The 15,785-nt window shown below is 38.6% G+C and overlaps 1 protein-coding gene across 11 annotated transcripts in view; it reads right to left on the bottom strand.

The window, feature by feature from the left end:
- Positions 1–15,785, bottom strand: part of birc6 (baculoviral IAP repeat containing 6) — a 114,768-nt gene that overhangs the window by 52,472 nt on the left and 46,511 nt on the right. For all 11 annotated transcript variants that reach the window (XM_065297468.1, XM_065297475.1, XM_065297469.1 and 8 more), the window contains exons 51-61: positions 15,423–15,702; positions 14,936–15,192; positions 13,936–14,044; positions 12,045–12,269; positions 10,684–11,575; positions 9,864–10,007; positions 8,147–8,276; positions 6,926–7,057; positions 6,493–6,654; positions 3,855–4,028; positions 176–372 (exon numbers count right to left, since the gene is read on the bottom strand). In XM_065297468.1, coding sequence (XP_065153540.1) covers positions 176–372; positions 3,855–4,028; positions 6,493–6,654; positions 6,926–7,057; positions 8,147–8,276; positions 9,864–10,007; positions 10,684–11,575; positions 12,045–12,269; positions 13,936–14,044; positions 14,936–15,192; positions 15,423–15,702 — 2,702 coding nt within the window. The remainder of the gene's footprint in view (positions 1–175; positions 373–3,854; positions 4,029–6,492; positions 6,655–6,925; positions 7,058–8,146; positions 8,277–9,863; positions 10,008–10,683; positions 11,576–12,044; positions 12,270–13,935; positions 14,045–14,935; positions 15,193–15,422; positions 15,703–15,785) is intronic.

Raw genomic sequence — 15,785 nt, 5'->3', positions numbered from 1 at the left:
GACAAACAGGCTCAGCGTACGTGCAAACGGCAGAAATGATGAGTTTGCGGTCACAGGACGAAGCTTATTAGGCAGAATGCTTGTGTTGTGGCACAATACAATTTAAGAAAACGCACACGTTTGCAGTAAAGAGTACTGGAGACCTTCTGTGTGTATTTTTGAGGGCTATACTGACCTGCTGGATGACGTCAGGATATAGCATGGGGAGTCTCTCTGCGATCAGCGCCAAGCCGCCCATCCCTGCAAACACCTGCAGGGGCGACTGAATTGGACTGGTCTCCAGCAAGCTGTCGTCTACTGCTGAATCCAAACCATCCTCACCCGGGGCCATCAGTTCATCGTCCGGACACCCGCTCAGCATCTCGCAGTGATCTACAGGAAGCAAACCGAAGAGAAATTAATCCCAGAAAGGAGGGGCACATCATTCAATCGGTAGACAGTAAAGTCTTAAAACTCCCAGCTGTAAATTAAATGTTCTCAATTGTTCACATCATAAAACACAATGACCAACTGGGCAGTATTGTACAACGGCTCATATCTGTTCTCATAAATCAGATTTTTTCGTAAATCAAGTTTTTTTCACTGAAATCATTGGCTGCTAAAAGTCTGAATGTAATCAGAACAGTAATAAAACAGCATTGATAAACACCTGCTAAAATAACTGATGAAAAGAAAAATGTCTAATTATTTAAAGAGTACCTATTTCATGCTAAAACAACGTTATTTTGTGTATTTGGTATAATACAATGTGTTTGCGTGGTTTACGGTTAAAAAAAACAGTATTTTCCACATACCGTACATTTTTGTAACTCCAGATTTCACTCTCTGATTGGCAAGCTATTCTATACGTTGTGATTGGCCTTAATAACTCTGATGTCAGCCGGAAATATGATGCTCCTTACCATGTTTAAAAGATTTGCCCTCAATGCAATGCTAACAGGAGTTAACTTACAGGCTGTGAGCCTGAAGCGGGAGGAATTATGATAATGCCGGTCTTGTCTACTTCACCAATCCCAGGAAGTAAACTGTTGCCTACAATCCGTGTGTTTGTTGTAGTCCAAGAAAAAAGGTTTACCCAAGATGATAACTTGGGTCATCGTTTACTTTGAAGTATGTACCTTTTGCATATCGTTAACATTATGTTAACGTGTTAATACACACTTACACACCAAAGGAAATTTAAAAACTTAAATTGGACAATAGGTGCTCTTTGAAGAAAACAAAGCCAGTGAAGCAAAGTACAGCCGCATCTTATACAGTTAAATGCTTTACAACCCAGGAAAAAAATAGCTTCTTTTCCTTTTGGTTTTTAAATCAAGTTATGCAGAGAGAGTTTTTGGACCAATAAGATTGCACTGTAGGCGAGACCCAATAGGCTTTATGCCCAGCTGCACTACTTCCTGAACTTCAGCCAGCTCCTTGTTTCCGGTCTGCCATTATTGGGACAAACTGATTAATCCAGGTGTGCCTGACCTCAGAAGTCACAAACAATCAGGCACAACTGGATTAATCAGTTTGTCCAATAATGGCAGACAGGAAACAAGGAGCTGGCTGAAGTTCAGGAAGTAGTGCAGCTGGGCATAAAGCATATTAAGATCATTCTGATGCCCCACAATGTATTTAATCATGACGTAGTGCAAGACATTTTCAGCCAACAGTTTCCCAAAATATAATCCTACTGCTCAGCACTGTTTAAACTCAACAAGACAAAGACAAATGTTTGAAACCGAGAAAGAATAAGTATTTGCAGACTGTGAATTTGAGCTCTAGGGGCGAAATGTATTCTTTTGTTTTTTTAAACAACTGTTGTTATTTCAGTTCAGTGTTTGGTTTTGCATCAGAGACTGAGCTTTAGGGATAAGATCCAAGATCTTCCTGTGACTGATGTTGAGATGCAAGGATACAGAAAACAAGTGTAAAACTAGACAGCCAAAACTCTCGCCACAGAGATGAACACAAAAAGCTTTAATTCGTAGTACAATGTGAAATTAACTAGTAACCAGACATCACTAAATAGGGCAGAGTTTTGTTGAGATCATCTGAGGGTCTTACAACTCTTCTGGAGACTATACCCAGGAACAAACAGTCGGATCACATCACGGTCATAAGCAAGAAGTTCAGAACGCCACATGTGGTTGGCCCATCTCCATACTCGTCCTCCACAGACAGATGAACAAATTCCAGAGAGAATTCTCCCTAAGGTAGCGTGCATCCCTTCAGCTTCTTGACAGAGTGGTGTGGGATTTAAGAGAGCACGGAAAGAGGAAATTTCTCATGGTAAGGCAATAGTGATTTGACACGGCTAAGGCAGCCAATTTGCCGGAGGGGGCCGGGGTTGATCCATCAGTAAACTGAAAAATTCTAACTCTACAAGAGCCATCAAACATGGGCTGATGCAAGACTCCTCACTGAGCCAAACAAACAAACAAACTCGGTCTGATCAGGAGATAACAAAAAACAAAAGCTTCTGTCCGGAACAGAAAATAAACCAGCGTTAAAGCTTTGTACGCAGAGTTTAAAAGTTTGTGGGCTCCCGACAGGCACGACGCATCAGTTCTCAAGATATGTTTCTGTCTTTACTGAAAGCAAAATACTCTTCCTCAATTTGAAATACAACTTCTCCCTTTCTAAATATCTGAATCGCTTGACATGTGCAAGGTCGGGACACTGTTTAGGACACTGGTGTCACACTATCTAGGACTGTGCTGGGTTAGCAGATTCACCTGAGCTGACGCCATCAGCTTTTTTAGAAACTGTGTGTTAAGTGTGCATGAACACACAAACTCAACATTTGCTCGTTCCGACAGGGCAGAATCAATCCGAGTATTGGCTATCCGGAAAGGAGGGGGTGGTTGGAAGGGGGCTGTCAAGTGTCAGTATGGTGGCGGCTTTTTTTTAATCCACGTTCCCTACAGAAAACATGAACACATCACTGACAGAGCAAAGCCAAGTCATTTGACATCTGACGATGCAGGACACTCAGAGGGAAATGTGTGTGGGCACACGCAAGCACAGAAACGCACGGCCAATCAGGTTATTCTTCCCTGGGCTGACAGATGTGGGGGAGGAGAGCTAAAAACTGCTGAAGAGTTTTGAGTAGGAACGTATTAAAGGTCTACAGCTGTGTCTCTCAAATAGCACACACACTGCACCATTACTAAATCCCCATTCTAAAAAAACTTATTTCAGCTGGAAATTGATTTGTAGGCATTTGTTTATTTACAGGGATGTCTAATCCTGCTCCTGGAGGGCCAGAGTTTAGCTCCTACCCCAATTAAACACATCTGAATTAGATAAGAAAGCATACTAATAGGCATTCTAGAAACATCTGACAGGTGTGTTGAGGTAGGTTGGAGCTAAATTCTGCAGGTCAGTGGCCCTCCAGGATCGGGTTTGGACATCCCTAATATAAAAGGACAACCTTAAAGGGACACTTCAACCATTTGCATTATACATTTACATTATACATTTTTACATACAACATTTGCTTTGTATAGTTAGAACCCCAGTCATGTTTTTTAATGGTCGTGCATCATCTCCTCAGTTGCCGCTGAGACAGGAGAAATACAGATTTCAGTGTTGCACTTCCTTCTTTCAATGATGTAAAAATCATTTGTTGAGTCATCATTTGTCAATATCTTTGTTGAGGGGGTGAGACTACAAACACCCCTTTTCTCTGTGAAATAGGCACCAAATTCTAAATGTATGTTACATTTCAACTACAAAAATGACACACTTTCAATAAAGATTAATGTTTCTACGGGGTAAAATGCTCCTTTAAGTTTGGAAAATAATAAGAAATAAAGTTTATTGTTTCGTGAAACCCAAATTCTATGTATGATAGTGCTAGATACCTTTTTCTGTACGCAGTCTTTTGAAGGAATCTGTCTTGGAGAGGCCAGGGTCTGAAATGACCTTTGACCCCAATTTAACTGTAAGGTCAATTGAGCGGTATCCCTGAGGAAGTTTACGCTCGTAGAGTAGCGTCAGCAGCTGGGCCAAGGTCATCTCTGGTGGCAATGGCTGACCTGAAAGGAAACAATTTCAAGTGTGGTCAGAGATCAGGAGTTGTGCTGGAACGTCTGACTGCACATTAGTCATCATTTACACGCATATTTGAACACATTTAAAAAAAAGTGGATTTAATTTTGAGAAAAGAAAAACAAATGTGGAGTGATAGGAAAGAAAAGAAAGTACAAATGAAATACAAAGAGATGAATAGAAAGAAACAAGGAAGGAAGGAAGGAAGGAAGTAAGGAAGGAAGGAAGTAAGGAAGGAAGGAAGTAAGGAAGGAAGGAAGGAAGGAAGACACAGATAAAAAAGAAGGATGGATGGATGGATGAAGAAAGGGATGAAGGGAAGGAAAGAAGGAAGGAAGGAAGGCAGACACTGATAAAAGAAAAAAAAGAAAGAAAGAAAGAAGAAAAGAAGAAAGAAAGAATGAAAGAAAGACACAGATTTAAAAAATAAAGAAAGATATAGATAAAAGAAAAACACAAGAAAGAAAGAAAGAAAGAAAGACACAGATAAAAGAAAAAAGAAAAGAAAGAAAAAAGAAAGAAAGAAAGAAACTAAGAAAAGAAAGAAAGAAGAAAAGATAGAATGAAAGAAAGAAAGAAAGAAAGAAAGAAAGAAAGAAAGAAAGAAGAAGAAAGAAAGAAAGACACAGATAAAAGAAAAAAGAAAAGAAAGAAAAAAGAAAGAAAGAAAGAAACTAAGAAAAGAAAGAAAGAAGAAAAGATAGAATGAAAGAAAGAAAGAAAGAAGAAAAGAAGAAAGAATGAAAGAAAGACACAGATGAAAAAAAATAAAGATAAAAGATATAGATAAAAGAAAAACACAAGAAAGAAAAAGTAAGAAAGACACAGATGAAAAAAAGACAAAAAATGAAGAAAGAAAGAAACAAAAAAGAAAGAAAGAAAGACACAGATAAAAGAAAAACACAAGAATGAAAGAAAGAAAGAAAGAAAGCTCCAATCCCAATTATTAAAATGAATAAAGAGAAAGAAAGAAGGAAAGACGGAAAGAAAGACACAAATGAAAAAGAAAGAAGGAAAGAAAAACACAGATAAAATAAATAAAAGAAAAGACACAGATAAAAGAAAAACACAAGAAAGAAAAAAAGAAAGAAAGAAAAAAACCCAATTTATAAAATGAATAAAGAAAGGAGGAAAAAAATAAAAAAGAAAGAAGGAAAGAAAGAAAGACACAAATGAAAAAGAAAGAAAGAAAGAAAAACACAGATAAAAGAAATAAAAGAAAGGACACAGAAAAAAGAAAAACACAAAAAAGAAAGAAAGAAAAATTATAAAATGAATAAAGAAAGAAAGAAAAACATAAAAAAGAAAGAAGGAAAGAAAGACACAAATGAAAAAGAAAGAAAGAAAAACACAGATAAAAGAAAGAAAGAAAGAAAGAAAGAAAGAAAGAAAGAAAAAAACTCAATTAATAAAATGAACAAAGAAAGAATGAAAGAAAAACAAAAACAAAAAAGAAAGAAAGAAAAAAGGAAACAAGGAAAAAAGAAAAAAGGAAAGAAAGAAAGAAGGAAAGAAAAAAGAAAGAAGGAAAAAAGAAAGACACAAATGAAAGAAAAAAGAAAGCTACAGATAAAAGAAATAAAAAAAGACATGGATAAAAGAAGAAAGGAAAGGAAAAAGGCAGGCAGACATTGATAAGGGAAAGAAAGAAAGAAAGAAAGAAAGAAAGAAAGAAAGAAAGAAGGAAAGAAAGAATAAAGAAGGAAAAAGAAAGACACAAATGAAAGAAAAAAGAAAGATACAGAAAAAAGAAATAAAGAAAGACACGGATAAAAGAAGAAAGGAAAGGAAGAAGGCAGGCAGACATTGATAAGAGAAAGAAAGAAAAGAAGGAAAGAAAGAATAAAGAAGGAAAAAAGAAAGACACAAATGAAAGAAAAAAAGAAAGCTACAGATAAAAGAAATAAAGAAAGACACGGATAAAAGAAGAAAGGAAAGGAAGAAGGCAGGCAGATATTGATAAGAGAAAGAAAGAAAAGAAGGAAAGAAAGAATAAAGAAGGAAAAAAGAAAGACACAAATGAAAGAAAAAAAGAAAGCTACAGATAAAAGAAATAAAGAAAGACACGGATAAAAGAAGAAAGGAAAGGAAGAAGGCAGGCAGATATTGATAAGAGAAAAAAGAAAGAAAGAAAGAAAGCAAGAAAGAAAAGACATGTAGAAAAACAAAGATAAAAGGAAGAAAGTAAAGAAAAACAGACAGAAATACTGACAGACAAAAAGAACACAAGAGAGAAATTAGTCATTGATATTCATTAGACTGTGCATCTCTAAATAAATGCAGTAAGGTGAACTGGCAGCCGGACGGGGACAGACATTGATGTGACCTCTGCGTGCATCCAAATCTGTATTGGAGGTGGGTGGGATGAGAGATGAGAACATAGAGGGTACAGATTGACCGAGAGGAGTGGACAGAATGCAACAGAGTGATAGAGCTAGACTGTGTTTGTACCCGGCAGTAGTTTGTGACAGAGGTGGAAGACAGGCACGCTGATGGTTTTGGCAGATGGATCGACTCCCGAGGAAGCTGCCAGCTTGTCGCTGAGGACACGCCCTCGTCGAGACGGCGGACGCGGAGGAGTGGACAAGGCCCTTTTTGACTGAGACTTGAGACCTGAGACAAAAAGTATTTAGTTAGTAATAATTAAAAGCAGTTGCTATTGAGGTGTTGCGAGTGTTCTTTGGTATGTTGCTATGGGGTTGCTAAGGTGTTTTGGGTGGCTGCGTATAGGCCAATGTAAGATAAGTCCACCTCCAGACATGAACGACATTCAGGATCCTCATTTAAAGCAAATAAATCAAAACAATATGTAAACAATTAAGTGAAACAGTAATATATGCGTGGGGCGGGGCAATTACGGTGAGCAGGAGTAGTTAAACAGTACCTGAGGCAACAACAACACTGTAGTTATCCTGGAAACCATTATCAGCCTTCATCTTTTCCTTTTCCTCATGGTTTTTCTTCTCTTTATCCTCCTTCTGTTCATTGATCAGTTTGGCTGTGATGCTTGGTGTATCTGAAGAGTTAAATTTCAGGATTTTTAAAATGCAACTTTATAGTGCGTTTGTGCTGGTCTGTGGGCATAAAAAATGCATTGCTCCTCAGAGACAGATATCCATCGATGTGCATGTCAGCTTATCTGATCATCTGAATTATTGATGTTAAAAATATAATAAGCTACACACTTCATAACACTAAGAAGTGGTGCGTGTCCTCCGTGGGTCGTCCATCAGTGGAAGTGCGACGTTAGCATGAGAACGGCACTGTGTCGGACACCTTACACATTCACTGCATGTCTACATCGACTGAAGACTATATCTGCCACATTCAAGGTCTCAAGAGACAAGCCATTCATCATGCATACATGCACACACGCAGGCTATACCACACAGCTGTTTAAGCCTTATATGCTTTGTGCACCAGACCTTAAGAGGCTGCTGCAAAAGCTACATTTGATGAATCTTAAAGACCCCCATGTGTGCGTGTAAAAGCGTTTTCAGGCTAAATAGTGAATAGCGAGAAGATTTTTCCATAGAGAGTGGGTACGTCTGATTCCTGTAGACTGGGGCTCTGTTGTAAAATGTAGTGAATTGTTTACGTAGGCAGCATTTTAAGCCCACTCCTGACTTAAAGGCTGTCACATAAAGTAGGAAACTTAATGACGCTGCCACCAATCGTTTAAGACAAATTCTGCAGAAATAAATGTATCCTCTGGAGAGAGAGCAAATCTGGAATGAATTGCGCTCAGCTCTGTAAAATGAAATAAATCCAAGATGGAGGAAGAGGTGAGAGAATTTATGAGAATAAATATCGATTTCCTTTAATACTTTAGAGCTGTAATCCGTAACTTTTCCTCCCTAGCACCATTTCTGTGTCAACAATAAAAGTAACAAAGTTATTTTATTTACGTGGCTTGAAGTAAAATAAAGTAAAACGGGCAAAACTGTACCTAAAAGGCTCAAATTGTAAATTATTATTATAAGATAACTGTTAAAGTCCCCATGAAATCAAAACTGACAATTCTTATTTTTTAACAAAATACTGTGGAATTTATTATTAGCTTTGTGTAAACACAAGTACTTATGTAGTCTAAATGCCTTCATACCCGAGACGCGATCCAGTACTTCCGACAGCGTTGTGGAGATGGGCAGGTGCAGTTTGCGGAACTTGTGACCCGATCCATACATGGGGTGCTGGATCACGTGACTGGTGGCGTTAATCCGCCCTTTATACAGCTGCAGTAAATAGAGAAAAGCAGAAAAAAAAGTTGAGTCATGTCACTGTGTGCATGCATTATTTCCTGTCCACTTTTGTTAAAGGGACACTCCACTTTTTTTGAAAATGAGCAAATTTTCCAGCTCCCATAGAGTTAAACATTTGATTTTTACAGTTTTGGAATCCAATCAGCTGATCAGATGGCGGTACCACTTTTAGCATAGCTTAGCATAATCCATTAAATCTGATTAGTAATGATATTACGCAGTCCCCTGAAAATAGTTCCCTTAAAAACTTTCAACAGCTGGGGACTATTTTCGGGAAGTGCGTAATATCATTTTGCCTCCTGCAGCCATGTTACAGCAGCAAAGTCCTTGATTATTACGCCAGTTTTAGAGTATAGTTCCTAGCCATATCCGCCTAGAAAATTGCAACTTTTAATTTTCCGTCTGTCTAAGTACATGATGTAACTACAGAAGAGTCAAGTTTTAAATAGAAAAAATATTGAAACTCTTGGTCATTTTTTTGTGCGATGCTAATGGTCTAATTGGATTCAATGGATTATGCTAAGCTATGCTAAAAGTAGTACTGCCAGACCCGGAGATCGGCTGATTGGATTCCAAAACAATAAAAAACAAATGTTTAACTCTAGGGAAGCTGGAAAATTATAATTTACATGCAGTGGCATTTTAAAGTCCTGTTGCTGTTTAAAAAAAAAAAAAGGCGAATCAATATATCCCAATGTGTTAAAAACATTTTCCATCCCTGAAGAATCCCACCCCATGTTGTTGAAATGGGCGGTCCAGACACCAGACATCTCATCTACTTGAAGGTGGAGCTGAGCTGAGAAAATGAAGGCTGTGTCTTTGAGAGGACACATCTGAGCCCGTGGAGCTCGAACTGGATCTAATTGTAAACATTAAATTTTAAGAGCTCCTCTGTCCGGTCTCTCCGTAAAAGCCCAATGATTAATCGGAGTTGAAACACACTGTCCCTCTATAATTTAGTGAAAAAATGACCCGCTGAATGACTCGCAGTGCTAAAAAAAGACGGCTTACGTCTTTACGATTTGGCCTTGTTCCGGTTTGGCAGGCTGAGGAGAGCCATAACTCCACGTGTCATGTAAGGAATAAGGTGGGTATGTCCTATGGGTATATTTAGACTATTTTAAAGAGGGAAACGTGCTTTCTGCAAACAGAATCACATAAGTAATGATTGTGTTTTCCAAACGGGAAGAAAAACATTCAAACATTACCTTAAACAACATTAACATTTAAATAGAGCTCAAATTTAGAGGAGAATCAAACTGATGGGACATTATCTGTTTCATTTCAAATAGCTGTATGGGTGCGTTTGTTCCAGGGTGATAAATATAAGGTTAAATCTGCCCCCAAGTGGCATTATAGAGCAATAGCAGTATGAATCTGCTCTGAAGCAGTGGAGGATTTAATCCCTTCGACATGATGTAAAGGTCAGGGTCATTTTCCCTGTAAGTAAGAGGCTTTTCTGGGCTTTACAGCAACCGTCATAAATGATTTAACAGACTAACCAAGCAAAATAACTTCTATATAAACTTAATGGAGGATTTTTAAAGCATGTGTCCGTACCGGGCAGGGAGACTGGAGGAAGACGGTCACTTTCTCGTCCTCGAGCATGAGTTGTAGGAAGAGACGACGTATAAATCCAGAGATATTCCCTGAGACCGGAACGTTCCCTCGCTGAGGGGCGGACTGAAACAGCTCACAAAGAACCTTTCCGAAAAATGAGAAAAAAAATCAGATTCAGTCCAATGTAGGGATGCATATCAATTAATCACGATTAATCTATAGCAGAATAAAAGTTTTTGTTTACATCATATATGTGTGTGAACTGTGTATAATAATTATGTATATATAAATATGCACACATGCATGTATAATTTTAAGAAAAAAATATATTTATATATTAAGTATTTATATTTATATATAATATAAATTATACATAAATATACAAATGTATATACACATGTAAACATTGCTTAAATATATACATGCATGTGTGTTCATTTAACTATACAAAGTTATTATACACAGTACACACACATATATGATGTAAACAAAAACTTTTATTCTGCTATAGATTAATCGCGATTAATTGATATGCATCCCTAGTCCAATGTGAACTTAATTACTTCATTATATATTTTCTTAATATTAATATCAATTTATTGATTTCATTTATTATTTAATTACCATTTATGTTATTGTTAAAATAAATAGATGACCATAGGCCAATATTTGCATTTTTGTGACCCTGGTCTGTACCAGCTTAAGTCATTTATTTATTTTCTTCAAAAAAGAATCCTACATAATGTAAAGAACATTATGTGGAAATATAACCTTGATATCTTTAATATTGACTAATTATGTAATAATAATAAATAAACACCTGTGCCATAAGCCTCTGGTTGTTGGGATGGCAGGAGATGCACTGTAGAAAGAAAGCCACGGTGGCGTTCTCGATGGCGGTCCTTTGCTGGGTGGTCAGTCCACTGCTGCGACTCGTTGAAGCCAACGAGTACGATGTCCCGGAGGCATGAGATGGGACACTGCTGTGTGAGGTGCTTGCTGATGCCCCATGCCCAGCATGTATGCTGTTGGTGTGTGCAGTGGTGTTAGAAGCCCCGCTGGAACTGGAATGGCAGAGGAGAAACAACAGTGCTGTCCAGAGCGGGTTCACCTCCGGCCCACCGAGCCAGTCCTTCATGGTGTGACTGTTTCCTACTTCCGTTAGGAATCGCAACACGGGTGCCGCCAGCTCAGGAGACAGAGGTGGTCTGTTTAAAGATGATGATGATGATGATGGTTGGTTGTGCACATGTGGGCGTCTCTCGGCTTGGGCTGAGAACCCAGAAGGCAAGGGAAGGTCGGCATTGACCAGCAGGTTGCAGCATAGGTCGGCTAAGCTTCGAACGAGCAGAGAAGGCAGACCGGAGTCTAACAGCTGCTGAATGGCACTGGGCGACTGGGACGCCACTGCCAAGGTCACTAGCTGGCACTCTGAGAGGGTGATGGGCACGGTAATGGGAGTCCGGGCATTTTTGGAGTCGTCTGTGAGAGAGGCGGCGCTGTTTAAATCGTGCTGCTTCTTGCCGTCGTCAGTCATGGCCATGCGCCGCTGCGCGCTTGTCTGGGCTGCAGGTGTTGCCACAATTCCCATCCAGGACATGAGCAGAGAAAAGTAACTGGGGTGGATGTGGCACATGGAACACAGCAAACTGTCCACAGCCTTCTTTAAAACCACGTTGGAGGGCAAAGACATGGACCAATTGTACAACAACCTGTATAAGAAAAGAAGAAACCGATCAGTGTACTCAAATAACTCAAAAAAGTAGCAAAAGAACCACTGAAAGCATCATTAAAGACAACCATACAACTTTTCTGCTTTTGCAGAAACCTTTTTCTCCTCCTGTGAGACACACAAGTCTCCAAAATGTCCTATTTTATGTTTCAAAGAATAAGGATCGTACAGACTTAAAAACAGCAATAGGAATTAAATTTTCTTAACTATAATAAACTATTCCTTTAGGCTTTATGAGGGCAATTGATGTTGTTTCATAAACAAGGCATTCATACCTCAAAAGAATACAATTTCAAAGATCTGGGCAAAGAGCAAAATATGTTCTCTCACCTTCTCTTAACAGAGAACACTAAAACAAACCTCAGGCATAAACACGCACTTATCCAAAACTCTTACTAAAAGAGGAACATTTGGTACTGCAGGACTACAAAGCAAGAATGTAATCTCACTCGAACAGCTCTCTGTTGAGCAGTCCGGGCAGGTCATAGTCCACCGGCAGCTCGTAACTGTGCCATAAGATGGAGGCCACACAGTGCAGATGTGATGGGGATGGCATAAGCAGCCCGTATTCTCGTGAGGGTGGAGCGCTCGGACCCGTGTATCCCAATGGAGAACTTTGCTTCAGGGCCGCCACACGAGAAGAATCATACACCCATTGCAGCAGAGCCTGGATTCTACAATGCATACACAAAACAGAGTTTAAAGGGGTCATAATAGGATTTTTTTAAAGATGTAAAATAGATCTTTGGTGTCCCCAGAGTGCGCATGTGACGTTTTAGCTCAAAATACCCCACAAATAATTTATTATAGCATGTTAAAAATTGCCACTTTGTAGGCGCGTGCAAAAATGTGCCGTTTTTGGGTGTGTCCTTTAAAATGCAAATGAGCTGCTGAAATGCAAACATTTATGGCCATGATGGTGGCATGTTTAAATTGAAACTCAATTGTGCTGTCATTTACTTTTTTTTTTTACTTTTTTTCTCTGCACTAAATGGCAGTGCTGTGGTTGGATAGTGTAGATTAACAGACGGAATTATTGTAATAAAACTAGCTACCTACCGGAGGTGTAAAGTACTCATTTTACTTTACTCAAGGAAATGTTTTTTCAAGTATGTGTACTTTATCAGTGTCTTTTACTTCACTACGTTCTGATGCATAACTTTATACTTTTTACTCGACTATCAAGTTAAATACATTAAAGTCTAAATACATTTAAAATCTAGTACTAACTTATGTATAATTTTATATTTACTTGAGTAAAAAACTCAAGTTATAGATTTTTTATGTAAAAATGTAGTGGAATAAAAAGTTTGATATTATGCTTTAAAATGTATTAAAGTAAAAGAAAAACACCCTGATACTTAAAAAATTTACTTTAATAAAGTAAAATACTTGAGTACTTTGCACCACTGCCTACGTCACAAAACAGGAAAAAAAGCTGAATTTTTGTGTCTGAGATCCCCTGAGCCTGATAATGTTGTGTACACTGTGAGTTAATAAAAAATGTTGCTTAAATGCGTGAAATTAATAAAAATGGCAATAAGCGGCTGTTTAAATTGTCCCATTGGAAATCAGTGAAGGCTTGGACCTGAAAACGCCATTCCTTACAAAACTTAACAAGCAGGTTACATTTTGATAAATGCAAACTAATATTTAAAGCGACAAAAAAAAGGATAAAAATAATATAAAAATCTCAGATTTTCAATGTCTGGAATAGATATTTAAAAATTCCATGATATTCCAAAAATTCTAGGACCCGTGGGAACCCTGAAGGAAGACCTGATGCTGCATTTTTAATGAAATTCCGACCAAATACCACCACCTGCTGTCTTTGTATTTTTATAACTCTCATCATCTATTTGCAGACTTGTTTTCTCATAATTATTTAATTTGCTGAAGCGTTAATAGAATGGGTTTTATGGCAACCATTTGACGTCATGTATAGTGAAGAAAAACTAAATTGCAGCCTCAGATTCATTTTTTTTTCAAGTTAATTAAAACCAAGACATTAGCCTTTATTTTCACATTCATGTGGCCAATCCCAGCGTTAATCTTTTAAACCATACATGTGTTTATAAACGGGATACCTTTCACAATCATGGGGTGCATCTTTGAATTTCTTGTACAGGTATAACACAGATTGGGAAGTGAAGTACTCGAGAATCAGGGGGTTTAATATGACAACAAAAGCTGACTAAGACTAGACTGAGATTTTCGGGAACGAATGATGTAGAGAAGTAACATCCATGAAGCATTTTTGAATGAAATGAAACTGATCTTGGAACAGTATTGTAAATCTGCTCTATAAGAAGATCTAAAGCTTTGGAGGAATGCACTGACCTGTCTTTGGTGCCGGGGTCCTGAGTGGTGCCCAGCTGGTAGAGGATGTCTATAGTGGAGTCTGATGACAGGCCATTTAACCTCCCGAAGAGCAGTGGACTGTTGAGATCTGAAAAACATGACCACCAATCAGATTACAAACACAAAAATTCACACAAAAAAATCAAATAAAGAGGAGCACAAAGCAAGAATAATTGAGTCTTCCTGTGATGTTTAAATCAATCTCTCTACAAAGGGGTCGGGGGCCACATCAAACTTCCAAAAGGGCTTCAAGATGACTTTAAAGGTCACGTTCTTCCTGATACCATTTTTTAAACCCTAGTTAGTGAGTAATGTTGCTATAATAGCATAAATAATACCTGTAAAATGATAAAGCTCAAAGTTCACTGCCAGACGATATATTTTCTTCAATAGAATTCCTCTTTAAAAGCCTACAACGAACGGCCGGTTTGGACTACAGCCCTCTATTTCCTGCTTTAATGACGTCAGTAAAACAGTTCCGTTGACTAAACTCCGCCCACAGGAATACGTCAGTCACCAGCTTTGGCTCAAACGGCTCTGCTAAGCTAAGCTGCTATCGAATCACAGTACACTAAACAAACTACACAATCAGAACTTGTTACGTATTTCTGAAGGAGGGACTTCACATAACAAGAAAGACATCAGCCCGTTTTGAGGACAGTGAAAACAGTGCTATACAGATAAGTAAATTGTGTGAAAAATACCACATTTTTTTAAAACGTGAAACATGAACACATGTTATATTGCCCACTATAAACACAATCAAAGCTTCAAAATCACAGACAGAACGGGAGCTTTAAATGATTTTAAACAAGCATTAAAATATAAAACTACTAAAAAAAAATCACAAAATTGAAGCTCCAGATTATATATTGTTGTGGATAATAGAGGGGCCCTTAATGACAACGTTTAAGATCCACTAGTTTACAGGTTTTGATTTGTAGAGATATTTGTGATGTAATAGTGGGCAAGTCCTTACTAGCCAGGTCAGTACCGGATGCAGCACAGTTGCGCAGCAGGATGTCGATGAGTTTGAGACCTATGCGTGTGGACTGCAGGCCGATCTTCACCAGCACCGCTTCAATGTTGGGCGAGTGCATTCCGCAGTATGGGGACATGAGGAGGGCGGCACACGTCTGCAGGAGGTTTGCTGTGGGAGCAGCAGCGCTGGCCATCATGGCTTCCAGATCAGACACGTGAGTGAGGCAGTGGTGCAACAACCGCAGCCAACCAATGCTGAGAGAGAGAAAAAGCGAGACAGAGACATAAATATCATAACTCATGTGACCGTAAGGAGCCGTTAAATTCAAATTTAACAGGATTAGCCAATCAAGTAGCCAATCATAATTACTGCTGTGATGTAAACTAAAGACAACTGGTAATAGTAATCCAGCACCAATTAAATGGTTAAATGTATAATCAAGCATAATGTTAATACAAGTATTTTGAGAGTAACCATCTAATACCTGGTTTTGGAAACCTGGTCTTCAGAGGGCAGGAATGGATTATTTACAGTTGCTGAAGAAGTGTTTCCAAAAGCAGTCAGGCCCAGCAGTTTAATCTGCGAGAGACCCAGCGTGCTGGCGTCCCGTGGCCGGTGCAGCCGCAGACACACTGCAGACGCCACTTCTGCCTTTACCAGCTGGAACTTGATATAAGTGAGGCCGCTGGTGATGACTGGGGTCGACAGGGGAAGCATGTTCACACCGTCTGCACTGATCTCCACAGATACGGAGGATGGGCATGCTGGGATAGGTACGTAAAAGAATAAAAGAAATGAGGACTTAATGAGCTTTATATATTATCACATCTGCAATTTGACTTAATAT

Source organism: Paramisgurnus dabryanus, chromosome 17 (genome assembly GCF_030506205.2).
Source record: "Paramisgurnus dabryanus chromosome 17, PD_genome_1.1, whole genome shotgun sequence".
Classification (NCBI taxonomy): Eukaryota; Metazoa; Chordata; class Actinopteri; order Cypriniformes; family Cobitidae; genus Paramisgurnus; species Paramisgurnus dabryanus.
Note: the sequence above shows the minus strand (reverse complement) of the source record. Positions and strands in the feature narration are given on the sequence as shown.